This window comes from Salmo salar, chromosome 01 (assembly GCF_965601325.2).
Source record: "Salmo salar chromosome 01, fSalSal1, whole genome shotgun sequence".
Taxonomy (NCBI): Eukaryota; Metazoa; Chordata; class Actinopteri; order Salmoniformes; family Salmonidae; genus Salmo; species Salmo salar.
In genome coordinates, this window is record NC_138291.1 from 77075115 (window position 1) to 77097917 (window position 22803).

The window sequence follows — 22803 nt, forward strand, 5'->3', positions numbered from 1 at the left end:
AAACCATGCGGTTGAACTTGTCAGAGAAGTTTTCACGTCACTGATATGACAGCTTAAGGGATGTGACGATTAGAACTTGTTATAAAGTGTGTGATATCATGGGACAGTCCTGCAGAGGAATCACAAATACAACAATGATTAGATTTGATCTTACACACGTTTTATTATTCAATTACGCTTGGCAAAAGAAATGCCTACAAAAATTAAGAGCCTTTTAAGGAAACCTTCCAAGTCGATATTTTCATACTGAATTAGGCTAAATGCTTTTATTTATTTCTACCCTTAGTAAATATCAGTTTGTCACTATTTCCTTATATATTTCTTTATTTATGTACCACTTTGCTAAGATGTAACCATATAGTCCATGATATATTGTTGTTGTAAACAAGTCTGAATCATCAGTGCACAGATCCCTGAATAGGAACACTGTAGAAAAGCAGTAGAAAATGAGACCGGTACATAAGAAGAAAGGAACAAATACAAAGTATTATGCCTTGCTAAGAAATTTGTTCTGTTCATAACATTTTATGTTACATTGTTTCTGGATGAATGATTGCTTATGTTCTGATTCTTCTCTCATTTGACAGGTATGCAGTAACACTTGTACAACCAGCTGTTCTGCCATCAAAAAGTTTTCCAGAATGATCGATCACAAAACACAGAGGCCTCTATTAATAAATCTTAACCACCACTGCCTGAATTTCCTGCCTCCTTCACATTACATCACCTGTTCTATCACAAAGGTTTAGAATCATCACTGGTTTCTAATCTCCACACTAATAACCAAATCAGCTGCTTGATCATCATTTTAATGTTAAAGCTGTCGAGAGATTACTGGCCACAGATTCCATCACAACATTACACCTCAATACTTCACTTTGCAGACACTTACATTTTTATACAACAGTGTATATTAAAACTTTTTCTGTTGTTGCCTGGCATACTTCAAAGGCAGAGTAATGCCCCCAAGACTTTACGTTTTAGACATATAGACAAAACATTGAAAAAATAACATCATTCACAATTCTCCATGGCCTATAAAATAGGACATTTCACCTTGATCAATTAGGAACATGGGAATAGAAATAATGATTTTAGTACTTACAGTGACTACTACTCAAATGCTAAGGTGTCCTGGTATTGGTCCATCAGTGGCTATGAAAGTTGTAGGATTGACAGTTTTCCTTTTCCAAAGCTTTCAGAGATACTTTGATTTGTTGTGACCCAAATAACTCATCTTTCGTTTTGTATTTAGGGACTGCATAAGAAAAATTATTTCGGCCCTGATTAAAAAAAAATTAAAATCATTCTCAATAATAAGACTTGGTCTGAGGACGAGATCAAAGGTTATGTATGATCCCCATCTTTGATGCCACTAGGTCAGTGTTTCCCCAAACGGTGGGTCGTGGACAATTCAGCTGATTCGTTTTTTGGTCGCAGCCAGAACCGATTACAAACAATTGTTCCCTTTATTTGGTTGGTCCAATTCCACAAGCTTTAGATTGGTCACAACATAGAAAAATGTGTAAACTACTGGGTTATTTCATTAGGGCACAGCGTGATTTTTTTTTATGGACAAGTCCAGCTGGTCTCTCCGTTTTGGAACGTTTTCTTCCATTTCATGCATCACATGACCCAAGTATCTCTTACAGTAGGTCTCCCCCAGCCCAGTAGCATCTTATCTTCTCAGGCCAGAAGGATAGGCTTCTCCTCATCTTTCTTCCCCAGCAGCGTACACAACATGGAGGAGGAGAAGAAACAGAACTCAACAGCGAAGCTGAGCTCAAACAGCTCCAGGTTGACGCTCAGTATCCACTCAAACACGGCCGCTGAGTGCTTGTACATGTATTCCTCCTGTACAAACAAGATTGCATCTGTCGTGGTCAGAGGTCAAGGAGGGAGAACTGTAGTTGTTAATAGTAACCCTACGCATATGTTCAAAGGAACGTCGAAGATGTTCAAACATTACTCATCAGTAAACAGACAAAACACACAGATAGGCAACCTCACTGTCAATGTTCTGGATGGTATCTTATTATCAAATACCACTACTACCTAGAAAGTTCTGTGCCTTTCAGGGCCTGTGAGCGTTTGCAAAGTTGAAGACGTATGGAAGAGGACACTCCTATTCTTGTATATTTACTCTTGCATTGTGTCGTCCCTATAATTTTCCTGAGTGTATGCACACCCAGCAGAGTTTAATAGGTTCAGGGGTTATAAGGTCAGGGTTCAGGGGTTAGGCTTATAGTGTTCATCAGAGCAAGTGAAAGGATACAGCCAATAGTGACAATGATTTGGACCGCAGTAGACATGATCCGTGCTGGGTAGAGGAACCACTCCATCCGGGTCAGAACACACTTCCCTGTGAGCACCGTGAGGAGCAGGCTGTAGAAACAGACACACAGGAAGCTCACCGCAGCCCCCAGGTAATGGGCCAGCGTTAGGTACGCGGGCTGGAGGAGAGAGGACAGGTTACAGTTAGTATCAGGTACCTTGGCTAGAGGAGAGGCTTAAGACAAGGTTCCATTTAACTATTCTAGCGTCAAATGACAAAGCCAAAGCACTTCTAAGAAACCATTATGTCACACAATACTCCAATTCCTCAATGATGGATATGTTTGTGTTACAGAGAACATTCTAGGAACCTAAAAAACACTTATCGGAGTTGTCCCTGTTGAAATTCAGGACGGTCTATGCATATTCATGAGGCTAGCATAGCATCTCACTTTCCATTGAATACAGGCAGTTGACATCAACACCTCTCACCAAATATTCCAAAAAGTATTAAAATACCGAGATGTATCCACCAATCCAAAGAGAGGAAGAGGCAGGAGCTTGACAGCAGTGTCAAGCTCCTGGGCCTGGCTGGGCATGGCTCCCAAGTGGGTGGGTCTATGCCCTCCCAGGCCCACCCATGGCTGCGCCCTTGCCCAGTCATGTGAAATCCATGTGAAATCCATAGATTAGGGCCTAATGAATTTATTTCAATTGACTGATTTTCTTATATGAACTGTAACTCAATAAAATACATTATTGCATGTTTTACATTTTTGTTTAGTATAATTCATGATCTGCTTAACGTGGGCAGATTTTGGGCGGAGTAAACCCTCTCGCTTTGCCTTTTCCTCTCTGTTCTGAATGTGTCTTTGTGGCAGCTCTAGAGACAAACGGAAAGGTCGTACCATTCAACTGAATAGGTGTATGTGTGATTCCGGTCGCTAACTAAGGCATTACGACCTTAAGAGCACAGGTCACGACGTCTCCCATTTTTTGGCCTATACAGACTTTTGGTGTGTTCCTCTGCCCAGGTGTTGCTGATGCATGCCAGATCTTACAATGGCTGGATAGTTATTTTAAGTATCAGCTAACCACATAAGTTATAGCAATGGGCGGATTGGATTATGCTGAGCTGCAAAAGCGGTGAGGGAGAAGCTCCCTTCTCAGTAATCTATGCCGCTCTGTCATGTTGTCAGCCAGGCAGCATGGTGTTTAGTCCAGAAACATACAACATCTCTTTTCCATAAAATATACAGTATGTTTGAATTTGGGAAGGCAGATGAAGTGTTTTTATCAAAAGCAATCACTTTTGCATGTGAAAACACAGAATCCTACTCATTATTACACCAACGTCGCCTTGGGCTTTGAATGTGGCACCTGGCTCACGCCTACCCGGGTGCCCGAGACAGATTAATCGAATCCCCTCAATCTGCTGCAATAGCCCATCCGTGACAAGGACCGATGAGTTGTGCATTCCGAGATGCTGTTCTGCACACCACTGTTGTACTGCGCTGTTATCTGCCTGTTTGTGGCCAGCATGCTAGCTTGCACGATTCTTGCCATTCTCCTTCGACCACTCATCAACAAGCTGTTTTCGCCCACAGGACTGCCACTGACTGGATGTTTTTTGTTTGTCCCACAGTTCTCTGTCAACCCTAGACACTGTCGTGCGTGAAAAGCCCAGGAGGGCAGCCGTTTCTGAGATACTGGAACCGGCGAGCCTGGCATCGACGATCATGCCATGCTGAAAGTCGCTTAGGTCACTCGTTTTGCCCATTCCAATATGCAATCGAACTGTAACTGAATGCCCCGTTCACCAAAATGGTGAACGAGGTGGTGTACATACACACACTACCACTCTCACATAAAACCCACACACATTCACATACACTTCATATCCATACTCACACATAACACACACACACACACACACACGCATACCGACACAACACAAACACACACCAGTGGAGGCTGGTGGGAGGAGCTATAGGAGGAAGGGCTCGTTGTAATGGCTGGAATGGAATGAATGGAATGGTATCAAACACATCAAACATATTGAAACCACACGCTTGACTCCGTTCAATTCATTCCATTCCTACCACTACAATGAGCCCATCCTCCTATAGCCCCTCCCACCAGCCTCCACTGACAAACACACACACATACCGACACCACAAACACACACACACACACACACACGCTTTTATACTCATCATGTGCTGCTGCTACTCTGTTCTTTATTTTATTCTTATCTATCCTGATGACTAGTCACTTAACACTGCCTTCATGTACATATCTACTTCAAATACCTCGTACCCCTGCAACTTGAACTGGTATTGGTACTCCCTGTATATAGCTCCATTATTATTAAAAAAAAATGTATTCTCTGCATCGTTGTGTACAGTGTAGCCAGCCGCGCAGGCCTAAGTCGCATGTAAGTCACTTTGGATAAAAGTGTCTACTAAATGGCATATATTATATTTACTGTATGTAATACATGAAGTACTAACATTGCAGTTCCCAGCCACGAAGGCCCCGACGGCTGCCACTCCACCAAACACCAGGGCGATTCTACTGAGCATGGAGTGGACACTGTTCCTCTCCAAGATGTGAGCATGGTGGAAGATACAGAACACCATAACTAAGGAGGAGAGAGTAAAAATTGATATTATAATGCATCTATAACAGTATAATTGATCAAATGTTCATAAGATGTTTATTACATGTTTATACAATAGGTGCAACATCACATCTGATCTAAAACAATGTGTTTATATGATTATTATTCAATAACACAACAATGACAACTCGTAATAACTTTTCTTTCGGGAAGATGTTTTCTGAGCAGGACAAGCAACACATTTGATATGAAATAGGACTAGGGCCCTGTGCTTTGGTTAGTCATGTCATATGACCTGGATTTTAACCTTCATTTTAAGCCTTTCCAGAAACAAGAATTCAACAAAAAATATAAGCAATTGTCTGAGGATGGTGCTGGACCATCTGATATAAAAAGAAAAGGGGACAGTTTGATGAAAAAGCTTTAAATAAAGGTTAAAATCCAGGTCATGTGACATGATTATCCAAAACACATGGCCCTAAATATGACATACCAAACCCTTTTTTATTTATTGTAATTTTTTCATACTTTTACCACTTTTCTCCTCAATTTTGTGATATCCAATTGGTAGTTACAGTCTTGTCCCATCGCTGCAACTCCCGTACGGACTCGGGAGAGGTGATGGTCGAGAGCCGTGCGTCCCTGAAACACGACCCAGCCAAGCCGCACTGCTTCTTGACACACTGCTCGTTTAACCCGGTAGCCAACCGCACCAATGTGTCGGAGAAAACACCGTACACTTGGCGACCGTGTCAGCGCGCATTCGCCCGGCCCGCCACAGGAGTTGCTAGAGCGCGATGGGACAAGGCCTTCCTGGCCAAACCCTACCCTAACCCGTACGATGCCTCATGATTCTCCCATTACATTACAACATTATGAGCACATACTCGCACACTCTCATCTTTGTGTCAGTATAGACATCTGCATAGTGCATAGAGATCCAGGTTGACCTGTGTATGTATAGAGTGGGTAATCTGTACAGTCACAGAGGTAATCTTACACAGAAATGAAGCAGCATTGATGGTGGCTGTGAACAAAGAGTTTTCTGGTGAGCTTGTTCCACTCGTGCTGCAACAAGGCCAAAGCATGTGTAAGAAACTATTATTTCAAACAATACGCAAATTCCCCAGTGACAGAGAACATTCTAAGGAATGTCTGTTAAAAAGCTGACTAAGTGTTCTGATGTGAATGGAACAGAGTTAAAGTTCAAATTCAAATTCTATGTTAAATTCCATTTAAATTGACAAACTTAAAAATGAAAGTCTGATTCAAAAAAATGTATGTTCAGTAAGTATTTGTATGAATTTTTTACTATAATTTCAATTATTTTCTTCACTTTCTGAACTAAGATTAAATTCTGTTAGTTGACCCCAGCCTTGGTATAGTGGTCTATGGTTACCTTATGGTGGGAACTTGACAACATGCAATAGTTGTATTGTTTCCGCAGGGGTTCCCGGGGGCCCTGAAGACAGAGGGGAAATAATCATGGTTACAGACCTTCCTTTTATGTATAGTGTGTATATAGTATGCAGTGGTCTTCATCCCTGGTCTTGGAGGGCTACAGGGTGTGCAGGCATTTGTTCCAACCCAATAGCAGCAACACACCTGATTCAACTAATCAAGTTGATGATTAGTGGATTCATTTAATCAGGTGTGTTGGTGCTGAGCTAAAATGAAGAGACTGGACACCCTGTCAATCTCCAGGACTTGTGTTGAACAATACTGCTTTATAAATATGCTTGTGTTACATTAAAGCAATGTATTTCGTTGACATAGAATTGGCTGAGATAACCATTCACAATGGTCTGTAGGAATTCTCACAGACAGAACACAACGTACCAGTTGTTGAGGGAACACACATGGTCATAGCTGTAAGCCAGGCCATACCTGAAACAAAAAAACAAACATACCCATTTGATATGATTGAAGTGCCTAATTATCTATGTTAGGGCGTATGTTTTTTCAATGTATAATATTGTACTAATATTGTAATATTGTAATAATTATTTTATGAGCATTTATATTTTGTCAAACTTAAATAACCTGTTCCCTTTGGCTTTTATACACATTGCTTACAGTATATGTGGTGAATCGGTCTTTTAGGAAATAACTGTTTACCTAATTCTTTACCTAGTAACTAATTACCTGTTTTCTTATTGCCCAATGCATTAATTGTGTTGCATACGTTTTATTGAACCAGAAAGTGATAGTCAGTTCTAGTATGGTTGCTGATGGTGTTCAATGTGGTATGACCTTTAAAGCTGCTAAATAGTTATCCGTCTCCATCCAGGCTTTGCTCCTACAGAAAAGTCATCCATCCACTTGTACTCGCACCCTCAACTTACAATATGATATACAGTACGCTCGCATAAAAAAACACTGATAATCTTGAGAGGTACAATGGGTAACCAGGAACTGATGAGGGTGACTAAGCAAGAGTACACAGTTGGAGGTCATTAGAATATTATTAGCATGAAGGTTAAATAAAATGTCTCACAGTGTATGAATCAGTGAAACAATTGGTTTATATTTTGCACGTTGTGAGGTGGGGTGTAAGGTGGTGGCTCTGGCTCTACAGGTATCTTAAAAGATAACTCAACCGAATGAAAATATTTAGTATCAGCATGGGACTTTCTTTCTGGAAAGTTTTGTTCAGGGTCGGCCCTAGCCACTAAGCGACATTTTATTTATTTAACCTTTATTTAACTAGGCAAGTCAGTTAAGAACAAATTCTTATTTACAATGATGGCCAACCAAAAGGCCTCCTGCGGGGACGGGGGATGGGCACAACATGGCAGCAGTACAACATGGTAGCAGCACAACATGGTAGCAGTACAAAACAGGTTACAAACATTATTGGGCACAGACAACAGCACAAAGGGCAAGACGATAAAGACAACAATACATCACGCAAAGCTGCCACAACTGATCCAGAGGCGGCGCTCCTAGTGGCTGGGGACTTTAATGCAGGGAACTTAAATCAGTATTACCTCATTTCTATCAGCATGTTAAATGTGCAACCAGAGGGGGAAAAAAACTCTAAACCACCTTTACTCCACACACAGAGACGCGTACAAAGCTCTCCCTCGCCCTCCATTTGGCAAATCTGACCATAATTCTATCCTCCTGATTCCAAGCAAAAATTAAAGCAGGAAGCACCAGTGACTCGGTCAGATGAAGCAGATGCTAAACCACAGGACTGTTTTGCTATCACAGACTGGAATATGTTCCTGGGATTCTTCCAATGCCATAGAGGAGTACACCACATCAGTCACTGGATTCATCAATAAGTGCATCGATGACGTAGTCCCCACAGTAACTGTACGTGCATACCCCAACCAGAAGCCATGGATTACAGGCAACATTCGCAATGAGCTAAAGGGTAGAGCTGCCGCTTTCAAGGTGTGTGACTCTAACCCGGAAGCTTATAAGAAATCCTGCTATGCCCTTCGACGAACCATCAAACAGGCAAAGCGTCAAAACAGGGCTAAGATTGAATCGTACTACACCGGCTCCGACTCTCGTCTTATGTGGCAGGGCTTGCAAACTATTACAGACTACAAAGGGAAGCACAGCTGCGAGCTGCCCAGTGACACGAGCCTACCAGACGAGCTAAATCACTTCTATGCTCGCTTCGAGGCAAGCAACACTGAGGCATGCCTGAGAGCATCAGCTGTTCCGGACAAATGTGTGATCATGCTCTACGTAGCCAATGTGAGTAAGACCTTTAAACAGGTCAAGATTCACAAGGCTGCGGGGCCAGATGGATTACCTGGACGTGTGCTCCGGGCATGTGCTGACCAACTGGCAGGTGTCTTCACTGACATTTTCAACATGTCCCTGATTGAGTCTGTAATACCAACATGTTTCAAGCAGCCCACCATAGTCCCTGTGCCCAAGGACACTAAGGCAACCTGCCTTAATGACTACAGACCCGTAGCACTCACGTCCGTAGCCATGAAATGCTTTGAAAGGCTGGTCATGGCTCACAACAACACCATTATCCCAGAAACCCTAGACTCACTCCAATTTGCATACCGCCCCAACAGATCCACAGATGATGCAATCTCTATTGCACTCCACACTGCCCTTTCCCAACTGGACAAAAGGAACACCTATGTGAGAATGCTATTCATTGACTACAGCTCAGCATTCAACACCATTGTATCCTCAAAGCTCATCACTAAGCTAAGGATCCTGGGACTAAACACCTCCCTCTGCAACTGGATCCTGGACTTCCTGATGGGCCGCCCCCAGCTGGTGAGGGTAGGTAGCAACACATCTGCCACGCTGATCCTTAACACTGGGGCCCCTCAGGGATGTGTACTTAGTCCCCTCCTGTACTCCATGTTCACCCACGACTGCATGGTGCCAGGACAACAACCTCTCCGTCAATGTGAGCAAGACTAAGGAGCTGATCGTGGACTAAAGGAAAAGGCGGGCCGAACAGGCCCCCATTAACATCGACAGGGCTGTAGTGGAGCGGGTCGAGAGTTTCAAGTTCCTTGGTGTCCACATCACCAACGAACTATCATGGTCCAAACATACTAAGACAGTCGTGAAGAGGGCACAACAAAACCTTTTCCCCCTCAGGAGACTGAAAAGATTTGGCATGTGTCCCCAGATCCTCAAAAGGTTCTTAGTGGCAGAGTAGCCTAGTAGTTAGAGTGTTGGGCTAGTAACCGAAAGGTTGCAAGTTCAAATCCCCGAGCTGACAAGGTACAAATCTGTCGTTCTGCCCCTGAACAAGGCAGTTAACCCACTGTTCCTTGGCCATCATTAAAAATAAGAATTTGTTCTTAACTGACTTGCCTAGTAAAATAAAAAAGGTTCTACAGCTGCACCATTGAGGGCATCCTGACCGGTTGCATCACCGCCTGGTATGGCAACTGCTTTATATCTGACTGTAAGGCACTACAGAGGGTAGTGCAAATGACCCAGTACATCACTGGGGCCAAGCTTCCTGCCATCAAGGACCTATATAATAGGTGGCGTCAGAGGAAAGCCCATAAGATTGTCAGAGACTCCAGTCACCCAAGTTATAGACTGTTTTCTCTGCTACCGCATGGCAAGTGGTACCGGTGCGCCAAGTCTAGGACCAAGAGGCTCCTCAACACCTTCTACCCCAAAGCCATAAGACAATTAATTAAATTAATTAAGAACAATTAATAAAATCACCACCAGACAATTTACATTGACCCCCCCTCCCTTTTGTACAAAGGGACTCGCTGTTTATTATCTATGTATAGTTACTTCACCCCCACCTACATGTACAAATTACCTCAATTAACCTGTGACATGGATTGTATATCAAATCAAGTCAAACTTTATTTGTCACATGCGCCGAATACAACAAGTGCAGACTTTACCGTGAAATGCTTACTTACAAGCCCTTAACCAACAGTGCAGTTCAAGAAGAGTTAAGAAAATATTTACCAAGTAGACAAAAAAAATAGTAATAATACAAAAGTAATGGATTACTTGTTATTCTCATTGTGTTACTTTTTTATTATTACTTTTTATTTTAGTCTACTTGGTAAATATTTTCTTAACTCTTCTTGAACTGTACTGTTGGTTAAGGGCTTGTAAGTAAGCATTTCACGGTAAAGTCTGCACTTGTTGTATTTGGCGCATGTGACAAATACAGTTTGACTTGATTTGATATACAATCCATGTCACCTGTTTCCTCCCCTTCATCTACACTGATTGAAGTGGATTTAACAAGTGACATCAATAAAGGATCATAGCTTTCACCTGAATTCACCTGGTCAGTCTATGTCATGGAAAGAGTTCCTCATCTTTTGTACACTCAGTGTAACGTAACATACTAATTTGAGTGTCCCGGATTTACGTTTACTAAATTACATCTAGTCTATGAGACCAGGCTGAACAGAAATCTAAGTCAATAAACTCAAGAACATGTTATTATTATCTTATAAGACATTAGAAGAAAATATAAATATAACTTACGTCACCCATGTGCCAATGAGAGACACCAAGGAGAGGGAGATGGGGAGTAGACTCCAGAGGACCATGCCTTGGTAGTTCAGTGAGAGCAGCAGCAGAAGTACAGTAGTGACAATCTGGGTCCAGACACGGTCTGTCTTTCTGGCACTTTGAAGATTTCTGCCTCTAGATTCCCCCACAGCAGAGTCAGTCACCCATAAACCTGACGCCTCATCGTAACTGTAGAATCCCAATAGGTATGTCCTGTCACCAAACTCGATCATTCAAGTATATCCAGCAGATTGACGTAGCACCAGTTTGTCTTTGTACCTTCCACCACCCAGGCAACATTCCTGCCATTTGAGAGCAGCAGAGGAAACTAAAGTTCTAACCACTATTGCCACTCCTTTTGGAAGGGAGTACCACCTTGTCCTGTCAGAGGACAGACGTGAGGAAACAATGGGTGGGCCCTCTCGACGCTATCTCCCTGTTTGTTTTAAATTACATAGCACACACTGTAGACTGCATAGCGGTCAAACTCTAGTTCCCATTTTTACATTTACATTTTAGTAATTTAACAGACGCTCTTATCCAGAGCGACTTACAGTAGTGAATGCATACATTTCATGCATATTTATTTATTTTTTGTACTGGCCCCCCGTGGGAACCAAACCCACAACCCTGGCATTGCACACACCATGCTGGTGTTGCAAACACCATGCTCTACCAACTGAGCCACAGGGAAGACCACACTGTTCCCCAGGGGCAGTGTGGAGCTCTAGCCAACTATATGTGGTCCCGTGTGGCTCAGTTGGTAGAGCATGGTGTTTGCAACACCAGGGTTGTGGGTTTGATTCCCACGGTGGACCAGTACGGGGAAAAAATGTATGAAATGTATGCATTCACTACTGTAAGTTGCTCTGGATAAGAGCGTCTGCTAAATGACTAAAATGTAAAATGTATGTTTCTTAGATTCCTTTACTGAACTGTAAACTAAAACTATAACTTTCAGATGAGCTTAAAAAATATGTGTTATTAAAGTTGTCCTGAAATCAAACTTTATGCTATGGTAAATGATGAGATTGATTTGAAATAATTGTCCAACACAACTCATGAAAGTGGAGTAGAGAGGGAGGGGGGAGAGAGAGAGAACTGCAGCTTTGTAGTAAATGGGTGTCGAAGTTCTGATTTGAATGCATGTCTTGTCATTCCTTAACATCTTGTTGCAAATTCCGGAAACTATAGTGGCAAATTTGACAAAATGCATACCAAATTTAGAGATTATTATTTATGTAGTCTATCACACATATTCCCACTTCAGTGATCATTTACATTAAATACCTATATTTTGCTTTAGTAGCAGCAACAAAATCCCAAAACATTCCATGCAAGAATTCTGATTTATGTTTATCATTGCATAGTCTGCAGAACCAACAGTTAATTAATCTCAATAGTAGCTGGCTGTTCAAGATGCCAATATTCGTACTTTCTATAAATGCATCTAGCTAGCTATATAGGTTGAATTTATGTTTATTTTTTGTAATGACTAAGAATATTTACTTAGCAGACGTACAATTAATAAACAGTGGAGCAATTGGAATCCATTTTAAACAGGATATGTCAAGCCAGCTGTCTGGAGTCCTCATTTTCAAAACAAATAAAATCATGGCGGCACGCGTAAAATTGAGTTTTCTACAGTTGATTCGGTCACGAAATACATCACATTTTAGGTTTGAGTTTCAACATTTTCTATTAAATTAAGAGTTCCACTTGGGTATACCAACTTAATGAACGTCTTGCTGTGATTTCAGCTCGATTGGTTACCAATATCGTTAGGACGTTACAGTAGCCAAACCCTAACTGCCACATCGTCGATGTCAAACCAGGTCATAGCCTAATCGCATCCTCATGTTGCGCAGCTGAAATTTCCCTAAATGTATTAATGATAAAGTTCAGTCAATCACGATGGGCCAAGAAGTATAACAAGAACTCTGTTTGCCTGCGTCTTCTTCAGTTATCTAGCTAACATTAAACCCGTCATCAGCAACTTGATTGAGTGAAGTAGCTAACGACGTTATCTAAAAACCATTCTGTTTTGTTCTGCAAGCTGGTCATTGAGGCATTACCTAGCCTAGTCAGTGTCACTGCACAACCATAGGTAGCTAACGTTAGCTGCTTTGTCGTTTCTTTGCTTTTTGACAGTTTCAAGTTAATGTTTCAAGACCATCGGACATTCATCCAACAGAGTCGGTTTGTAAGGATAAACCCACTCTGTTGAATGAATGTCCGACCATCTAAATACATGACCTGACATAACTGTCTGTTATAGGGTTACAATTAAAACGAGAAACCAGTTCCACACGCAATACACATTGGCCAGAACTTCAGAAAACGGCTGCCTCTGACGGGACCCACACAGTTCGCAGGTGAGAAACCGTCCTTTCTGATCACATTTACTAACTAGAAGAACCACATTCAAAGGCAACAGTTGTCATGTTTTCTGTAGTATATACTGCGTAGGAATACTAGTGGAACTACAGGTAACTGCCAAAATAAAGGAAACACTTGCGTACATTTTGGATGCAAAGTATATTGAAAGCAGGTGCTTCCACACAGGTGTGGTTCCGGAGTTCTTCGTGTGAATTTCTGGCAGACTAGACGGTGCTTTGCATATTTCTGCCTTTCACAGGTCGGAGTGCAGATTGCACATTTTGGTCCCAAAAAAAAGTGGAAGGGGAAACTCTTAAATTGCACCACCATCTAACTCCTTTTCTCAAAACTCCCTGTAGATCTTCTGCACTACAATCTCTCACCCAAATATTTTTCCGCCCATGTGACTACCACATCTATGTTCTGTGATTTGCAGTTGATCACCATTGCTATAAACGCAAGAAATCCAACCTTACTGAAAAACTCATCCTCTCTGGGTCTTTCTTCAGGCCTACTCACTGGGGAACTCCCAGTTGAATCACTCACCTTTGGGCTGTCCTCTAGTCTCTTCACTGCCTCATAGGAAACTTAATGCCCCACTCAACCGGTCTCTCTTTCACAGGGCACTTCGGATCTCCAACTGCATGGACAGTTGACACACAGTGATTTTTCTAACCCAACTTTACACTCCCATTGACTATGCCCTTCTGCACATTTCTCACATTGTGGGATCTCCTTTCTACACACTGCTGCAACATGTCTGAATCCTTGACACCTAAAGCACCGTAGCGTGTTTGGAACATAGGCCCTCACAGAATTAGCACATATAACCTAACCTGACCTTATCAGGTAGAAACTCTCTGTTAAAGTTCAACAAGACAGACAGGCTATTCTCAGTTGCATTGCCACTGGGTCTACATCTTACCAAAAGGTAGGAATCACAAACACCAGGGATATTCTTTTTCATTTGATCCACCTCTATGCTCAACGTTCCCCACCAGTCACCCCTTTGAGCACGACACAGGCTGAGCCACGAGATGCATGATGCTCAGCGCCCGCTGCCTCTGGGCAGATGTAACCGCTCCCAGTTTGTCCTTTACCGTGCCTGAAACAATGTACGGTTTGGCCAAAAAGCAGGAATCCACTTTTTCCTTAAATCTCACTCCAACCGGTCCAAAATAATCTGTGACAGGACTCCCATGGCAACCACTGGAAGTGTCTACCACACCTGTAGCTGCAGGTACTTCATCCTGGTCTGGCTCGACTTCAGAGCACTCACTACTGCTGACCGATGTTCTCAAGAGCACAAGTAGATTTATAGGTAATTTTACTTGGTTTGTATTCAGGAGAAGAAAATGATTGAACAAAGGTTTGTACTCAGGAGACGTAGGTATGTACCTAGTGCCATTTTTATGCTTTTGTGTCATCGCACCCTGGTTCCCAAGTTAAGAAATTAACATCCCGTCATGCTTAGGGTCATGTATAACAATGCCCAGTTGCCCATCATTTTGGCTACCATGGCTAGAAGAAGAGATCTCAGTGCCTTTGAAAGAAGGGTCTCAATGGAGCATAGTAGGATTAGTGTGTGTGTGTGTGTGTGTGTGTGTGTGTGTGGTGTGTGTGTGGTGTGTGTGTGTGTGTGTGTGTGTGTGTGTGTGTGTGTGTGTGTGTGTGTGTGTGTCACCAGATCTCAACCAAATTGAACAGTTATGGAAGATTCTGGAGCAGCGCCTGAGAAAGCGTTTTCTACTACCACCATCAACAAAACACCAATGAGGGAATTTCTCGTGGAAGAATGGTGTCACATGCCTCCAATAGAGTTCCAGACACTTGTAGAATCTATGCCAAGGCCTGTGGTGGCCCAACTCCCTATTAAGACACTTTATGTTGGTGTTTCCTTTATTTTGGCAGTTACCTGTAGCTATATGCTCAAATGATTGCGGTTACAGTTGTATTGATAGCAATATAGATTTATTGATGTATAATGTATTGAGTCTGTGAGAACAAATGATGGGAATAGGATAGGTTGATTATCTCTTATTTTAAATGTATTTATTCTATGCTGTGTAATACGTTTTTTTTTTTTTTACTGTAGGGATTACTGTCATTTTCTGGTTTTGTCTATATTGTGTTTATTCCATCGGGGATCACGTTGGAAACAAGTGGAATTGATTTAATGTGTTATTCCCTGGGTTGTACTCAGTGCATCTTTTCCCCATATTGGAAATATGAACAATGAGCAGTAACCATGACAAAACCAGACAGTGTGAATAAACTGAGGTTTTCCAACGTGAATCACAAATTGTTCTTTAAACATCAGCTTGTTTGCTTTTCAGAGTGTGGGAGAACCAGTGACGTTTGTACATGAACTGCTGTAGGAGAACTCGAACCAAAGATAATAATTTCTGGTCTAGGAACATATTTCTTAGAGGTTTACTGTATTGATTAGCCTAAGTTACAGTTCTGTGCATGCCTCAAGTAAAAATCTATTGCAAAGTGCAATGTGCTTCTCCACTGTTTGTTGACCCCCCCCCCCCCCCCCCCCCCCTTGGTTTTCACAGGAACCTGTTTGAAATGGAAGGAGTGAAAAGTGCGTTCTATGGCCCTGACTTCATCACAGTGACCAAGGTACCCAATAAATACACTTTAAAGTTTAAACCCTCATTTACCAACCAAATGTATTTATATAGCCCTTCTTACATCAGCTGATATATCAAAGTGCTGTACAGAAACCCAGCCTAAAACCCCAAACAGCAAGCAATGCAGGTGTAGAAGCACGGTGGCTAGGAAAAAGTCCCTAGAAAGGCCAAAACCTAGGAAGAAACCTAGAGAGGAACCAGGCTATGAGGGGTGGCCAGTCCTCTTCTGGCTGTGCCGGGTGGAGATTATAACAGCACATGGCCAAGATGTTCAAATGTTCATAAATGACCAGCATGGTCAAATAATAGTAACCACAGTGAACCGGTCAGGGTTCCATAGCCGCTGGCAGAACAGTTGAAACTGGAGCAGCAGCACGGCCAGGTGGACTGGGGACAACAAGGCGTCATCATGCCAGGTAGTCCTGAGGCATGGTCCTAGGGCTCAGGTCCTCTGAGAGAGAAAGAAACATAGAATTAGAGAGAGCATACTTAAATTCACACAGGATAAGACAGGAGAAATACTCCAGATATAACAGACTGACCCTAGCCCCCCGACACATAAACTACTGCAGCATAAATACTGGAGGCTGAGACAGGAGGGGTCAGGAGACACTGTGGCCCCATCTGATGATACCCCCGGACAGGGCCAAACAGGCAGGATATAACCCCACCCCCTTTGTCAAAGCACAGCCCCCACACCACTAGAGGGATATCTTCAACTACCAACTTACCATCCTGAGACAAGGCCCAGGAGGCCTGTAAACAGTAGCTATAAAAAGTATTTGAGTAGGCTGCATAAATTTCATGACTAGAAGCTCAAAACACGAAAACTTCGGGGGGGTTTTTTGTAAATTGAAATTTGCTATTGTAAATGTTAGCAACACCTCCGCCTTTGCGGGATGCGCGGGGGATATGGTCACTAGTGTAACCAGGAGGTGAGGCCTCATTTAACACAGTAAATTCATCAGGCTTAAGCCATGTTTCAGTCAAGCCAATCACATCAAGATTATGATCAGTGATTAGTTCATTGACTATAACTGTCTTGGAAGTGAGGGATCTAACATTAAGTAGCCCTATTTTGAGATGTGAGGTATCACGATCTCTTTCAATAATGGCAGGAATGGAGGAGGACTTTATTCTAGTGAGATTACTAAGGCGAACACCGCCATGTTTAGTTTTGCCCAACCTAGGTCGAGGCACAGACACGGTCTCAATGGGGATAGCTGAGCTGACTACACTAACTGTGCTAGTGGCAGACTCCACTAAGCTGGTAGGCTGGCTAACAGCCTGCTGCCTGGCCTGCACCCTATCCATTTGCTCTGGGATATGGTGTGCAATTAGACCATGATGACTGAATGGATCATGTCACAAATACAATTTAACTTACATTTTCTGATTCAATTCATGGGCCATGTCCAAATTTTCAACATTCTCCCAAATTGTGCACTTGCACAATCCTTGTCATTGATTTGAAAACAGGATTGGTATAAGCATTGGCAAGAGTGAGTTTTCACCATTGCTAAATCCATGCAAGTGCAGAATTCGGGAGAAGCGTGGGGTATCGGGCCATGTTCACTTACTAACAGGCCTTTGCATGTTTTGTATTATCTTTGTCAGGCAGATGACGATGTGGAGTGGACAGACATCAAGCACCATGTCATGGATGCCATCACTAAGTGGAGACCCCATGACCACGGGGGTGACCCACCATGAGATCAGTGAGTATGACAGGAACAAAACTCTTCTTCATATGGGTGTTGAGGGTCAATCTGTACTGTATTGTCATCTTGATAAATTACATACATCTAATGAAAATGTTATTTTTTTTGTATTATGAATTTAAGACTTTTCGACGTGCTGTTCCTGTCTTAGGTCACTTTGAAGATGATGAAATTGTTTCAATGATTAACGAGCTTCTAGATACACGGATCAGGTAAAATCCCCATATACTATTAGTATGATGTACAGTGGGGTCTGAAATTATTGACACTGTTGATAAAGATGAGCAAAAATGACTGTATAAAATAAATAATTAAAACATTGAGCTATGTTGTATGCAAAAAAAAAGATATTATTTTGTACTAATACAACTGCTCAGAGAAAGAGAAAACAATAATAATTGTTTTTCTCAAAAAGATAGGGGCCAAAATTATTGACACCCTTGTTTTCAACACCTTTCAAGGATAATGGCACTGAGCCTTAGAGAACCCATTGGGAGGGATCTTGGACTATTCCTCCATACAGAATCTTTCAAGATCCTTGATATCATTCATCTGCGCTTATGGACTGCTCTCTTCAATTCAAACCACAGGTTTTCACTAGGCTGGCCATTGCAAAATGTTGTGTTGTGGTCAATAAAAAAAAAAATGGATTTTGATGTGCTTGGGGTTATTATTTTGCTGGAAGATCCACTTTAGGCCAAGTTTCAGCCTAATGGTAGAGGAAACCAGGATTTTGGCTAAAATGTCCTTGTAGTGGGTAAAGTTCATGATGCCGTTGACCTTAATAAGGGCCCCAGGGGCTTCCCGAGTGGCGCAGTGGTCTAAGGCACTGCATCGCAGTTTGCGACCGGGAGTCCCATAGAGCGGCGCAAAATTGGCCCAGCTTCAGTTTATTTTTTATTTAACCTTTATTTAACTAAGCAAGTCAGTTAAGAAAAAAATCTTATTTACAATGACGGGCTACCCCGGCCAAACCCTCCCCTAACCCGGACGATGCTGGGCCAATTGTGCGCCGCCCTATGGGACTCCCGATCATGGACGGTTGTGATACAGCCCGGGATCGAAACAGGGTCTGTAGTGACGCCTCTCGCACTGAGATGCAGTGCCTTAGACCGCTGCGCCACTCGGTGTTTCCTCCGACACATTGGTGCAGCTGGCTCCCGGGTTAAGCGGGCTGGTATTAAGAAGCGCGGTTTGGCGGGTCATGTTTCTGAGGACGCATGATTCGATCTTCACCTCTCCCGACCCCGTTGGGGAGTTGCAGCGATGAGACAAGATCGTAGTCACGAAATTGGGGAATAAAAAAAAAAGATATATATATATGTATATATATATATATACACACTGCTCAAAAGAATAAAGGGAACACTAAAATAACACATCCTAGATCTGAATGAATGAAATAATCTTATTAAATACTTTTTTCTGTACATAGTTGAATGTGCTGACAACAAAATCACACAAAAATAATCGATGGAAATCCAATTTATCAACCCATGGAGGTCTAGATTTGGAGTCACACTCAAAATTAAAGTGGAAAACCACACTACAGGCTGATCCAACTTTGATGTAATGTCCTTAAAACAAGTCAAAATGAGGCTCAGTAGTGTGTGTGGCCTCCACGTGCCTGTATGACCTCCCTACAACGCCTGGGCATGCTCCTGATGAGGTGGCGGATGGTCTCCTGAGGGATCTCCTCCCAGACCTGGACTAAAGCATCCGCCAACTCCTGGACAGTCTGTGGTGCAACGTGGCGTTGGTGGGTGGAGCGAGACATGATGTCCCAGATGTGCTCAATTGGATTCAGGTCTGGGGAACGGGCGGGCCAGTCCATAGCATCAATGCCTTCCTCTTGCAGGAACTGCTGACACACTCCAGCCACATGAGGTCTAGCATTGTCTTGCATTAGGAGGAACCCAGGGCCAACCGCACCAGCATATGGTCTCACAAGGGGTCTGAGGATCTCATCTCGGTACCTAATGGCAGTCAGGCTACCTTTGGCGAGCACATGGAGGGCTGTGCGGCCCCCCCAAAGAAATGCCACCCCACACCATGACTGACCCACCGCAAACCGGTCATGCTGGAGGATGTTGCAGGCAGCAGAACGTTCTCCACGGCGTCTCCAGACTCTGTCACGTCTGTCACATGTGCTCAGTGTGAACCTGCTTTCATCTGTGAAGAGCACAGGGCGCCAGTGGCGAATTTGCCAATCTTGGTGTTCTCTGGCAAATGCCAAACGTCCTGCACAGTGTTGGGCTGTAAGCACAACCGCCACCTGTGGACGTCGGGCCCTCATACCACCCTCATGGAGTCTGTTTCTAACCGTTTGAGCAGACACATGAACATTTGTGGCCTGCTGGAGGTCATTTTGCAGGGCTCTGGCAGTGCTCCTCCTTGCACAAAGGCGGAGGTAGCGGTCCTGCTGCTGGGTTGTTGCCCTCCTACGGCCTCCTCCACGTCTCCTGATGTACTGGCCTGTCTCCTGGTAGCGCCTCCATGCTCTGGACACTACGCTGACAGACACAGCAAACCTTCTTGCCACAGCTCGCATTGATGTGCCATCCTGGATGAGCTGCACTACCTGAGCCACTTGTATGGGTTGTAGACTCCGTCTCATGCTACCACTAGAGTGAAAGCAACGCCAGCATTCAAAAGTGACCAAAACATCAGCCAGGAAGCATAGGAACTGAGAAGTGGTCTGTGGTCACCACCTGCAGAACCACTCCTTTATTGGGGGTGTCTTGCTAATTGCCTATAATTTCCACCTGTTGTCTATTCCATTTGCACAACAGCATGTGAAATGTATTGTCAATCAGTGTTGCTTCCTAAGTGGACAGTTTGATTTCACAGAAGTGTAATTGACTTAGAGTTACATTGTGTTGTTTAAGTGTTCCCTTTATTTTTTTGAGCAGTGTGTGTGTGTGTATATATATATAGATTATACAAAATAAAAAAACAAAGGCCCCAGGACTAGTGGAAGAAAATAACCCCATAACATCTGAGATCCACCACCATATACATCTTTCTTTTGACGCAAAACCCACGACTGGTGTGCGTAGCCAAAGAGCTCTATTTTCATGTCATCCAAACAATGCCTGGAGTTTGCTAAACGACATTGGCACTTGAATTGGAACTGGTGCTTTGGTCAGATGACATGACAATAGAGCTATTTGGCCATGCACACCAGTAGTGGATTTGGTGTTGAAAGAAAGATGCATATGCAGAATAAAAAAACATACCTAACCTAAAATATGGTGGTGGATCTTTGATGTTATGGGGCTATTTTGCTTCCACTGGTCCTGGGTCCCGTGTTAAAGGTAGATTCAGCGACTATAATATAGATGAAGAACGTAAACGTAAATAGCATAGTGGGTCATGCTGTGAACAGCATGAAGTGAACCCGTGCACATGCGCAGATACTGTGTGTGACTGTGAGAGTGAAGTCTTGCATCTTGCTCATCTCAATATCTGCGATGCTGCTCGTGGCAACGTAATTTCGCTGAGTCGACCTTTAAGGTCAACCGCATCATGAACTTTACCCAGTACCAGGACATTTTAAACAAAAACCTTGTTGCCTCTGCCAGGAGCCTGAAACATGACCGGAAGTGGATCTTCCAGCGAGACAATTCTAATTATTTATTTTATAGTCTTTCTTGCTCATCTTTATCTAGGGTGCCAATAATTTCGAACCTGAATGTATGTAGTGTTTTTGGTCATAATCATTACAGATCATGCGCTTTTAATCCCACCCCTCAGCTACACTCAGCCCATTCCACCTATCTCTGTAGACCACCCTCAGGCAGATTGTTTGGGCACTGAAGTTGTTCCACAAACAAATTATAGAAATTATGTAGATATGAAATAAATACTATAGTGATTTTATCTTCAAGGACAGCTCGGTACAAATTCTCCCATCCCCTCCCCCCTCTTAAACCTCTCTTCTTCCTCCCCTCCATTCTTCTCTCCCTCCTAGTTTTTAATAACAATTGTAATAATACCTGTTATGTTGTTCAGTGACAAACTCTACTAATAAACCCTCCCGTTTCACACAGGCCCACAGTGATGGAGGATGGCGGTGATATAATCTTTAAGGGCTTTGAGAACGGCACGGTAAAGCTGAAGCTGGTTGGCTCGTGCACCGGCTGCCCCAGCTCCACTGTCACCCTGAAGAATAGCATCCTGAACATGCTGCAGTTCTACATCCCTGAGGTGGAACAGGTGAGAGACAGAGAGGAGGGAGGGACAGGGAAGAGGAGAGTGAGAAGGAGGGAGAAACCCATAGAGGCAGAATGAGGATAAAGGGAGGGAGGGAGGGAGGGAGGGAGGGAGGGAGGGAGGGAGGGAGGGAGGGAGGGAGGGAGAAGGGTAACAGCATTAAGCTTTTATGTCTGCCAGTTATAACTGTTCTTTTTGTTTTATTTCTGTAGGTGGAAGATGAAGTGGATCATGTCAACGCAAACGTTTTCACCGAGTTGAAATGCATGTTTGGAGACAAAAAACTGTCTGCCCCCATGCCTATAGATAAACAGCCTGTTGTATAGATGTCATGCAAACCAGGTAGACACTGCTTCCACTACCCTAGTGCAATGTTCATGATGAGAAAATAATATTCAGCATTGCAATTTCAAAATATCTAGAAGTGTTCTGTGTGCTGTTGTCTATTAGTGTGGCGAGAAAATTACTGTTATTGACTCTACATAAATATTTTCAGTGCACCGTAATTGGCCGTAATTTTGTAGGACTAACCTTGCTTCTGAATAAAAAATGTAGTTCACCGCACTGAAGAACTGGAAGTTGTCATTCCCACGAATCTAGCAAAAACAAGGATTACAAAACGGAAGTACGTGCTCTAAAAGGAATTAATTCCTCATTTTTCTCCGATATCATGGCGGTCCGCAAACAATCGTTTGTGCTGGAATATACGATCAATCATGATCTGACCAATTCAGTACTACCATGAAAATAAAATCCAAATAAATCCGTATTAACTTCTATCACACCCTTCCCCTCCCCCCAAAAAACTCCCCAACCCCCCTGATCTATATCATGCTGAAACACTCCACCCTTAGTATTGTTCAGCATGTCAACAACCATTTCAACATTAACATCTCATACCCCCAATATCTCTTTTGCCGTCTCCACAAGAACCTTCAACCTGGCATTTCTGCTT

At 43.0% G+C, this 22803-nt stretch overlaps 1 protein-coding gene and 1 pseudogene across 2 annotated transcripts; one reads left to right on the forward strand and one right to left on the reverse strand.

Moving 5' to 3' along the window:
• Positions 1-1390: 1390 nt before the first annotated feature.
• LOC106613146 (transmembrane protein 150A) lies at positions 1391-11220 on the reverse strand. Its single transcript, XM_014215124.3, has 7 exons — positions 10868-11220; positions 6737-6784; positions 6297-6359; positions 5898-5965; positions 4788-4918; positions 2276-2453; positions 1391-1874 (listed from the first exon to the last, which is right to left on the reverse strand). Exons 1-7 carry the CDS (start codon positions 11125-11127, stop codon positions 1687-1689), a joined length of 936 nt encoding a protein of 311 aa, XP_014070599.1. The 5' UTR covers positions 11128-11220; the 3' UTR covers positions 1391-1686.
• Positions 11221-13165: 1945 nt separating this feature from the next.
• On the forward strand, positions 13166-22412 carry LOC106613154 (NFU1 iron-sulfur cluster scaffold homolog, mitochondrial-like; annotated as a pseudogene). The gene is made up of 6 exons (XR_014382186.1): positions 13166-13269; positions 15835-15901; positions 17530-17630; positions 17785-17845; positions 21686-21851; positions 22061-22412. The product of XR_014382186.1 is annotated as an NFU1 iron-sulfur cluster scaffold homolog, mitochondrial-like (transcript).
• Positions 22413-22803: the final 391 nt, after the last annotated feature.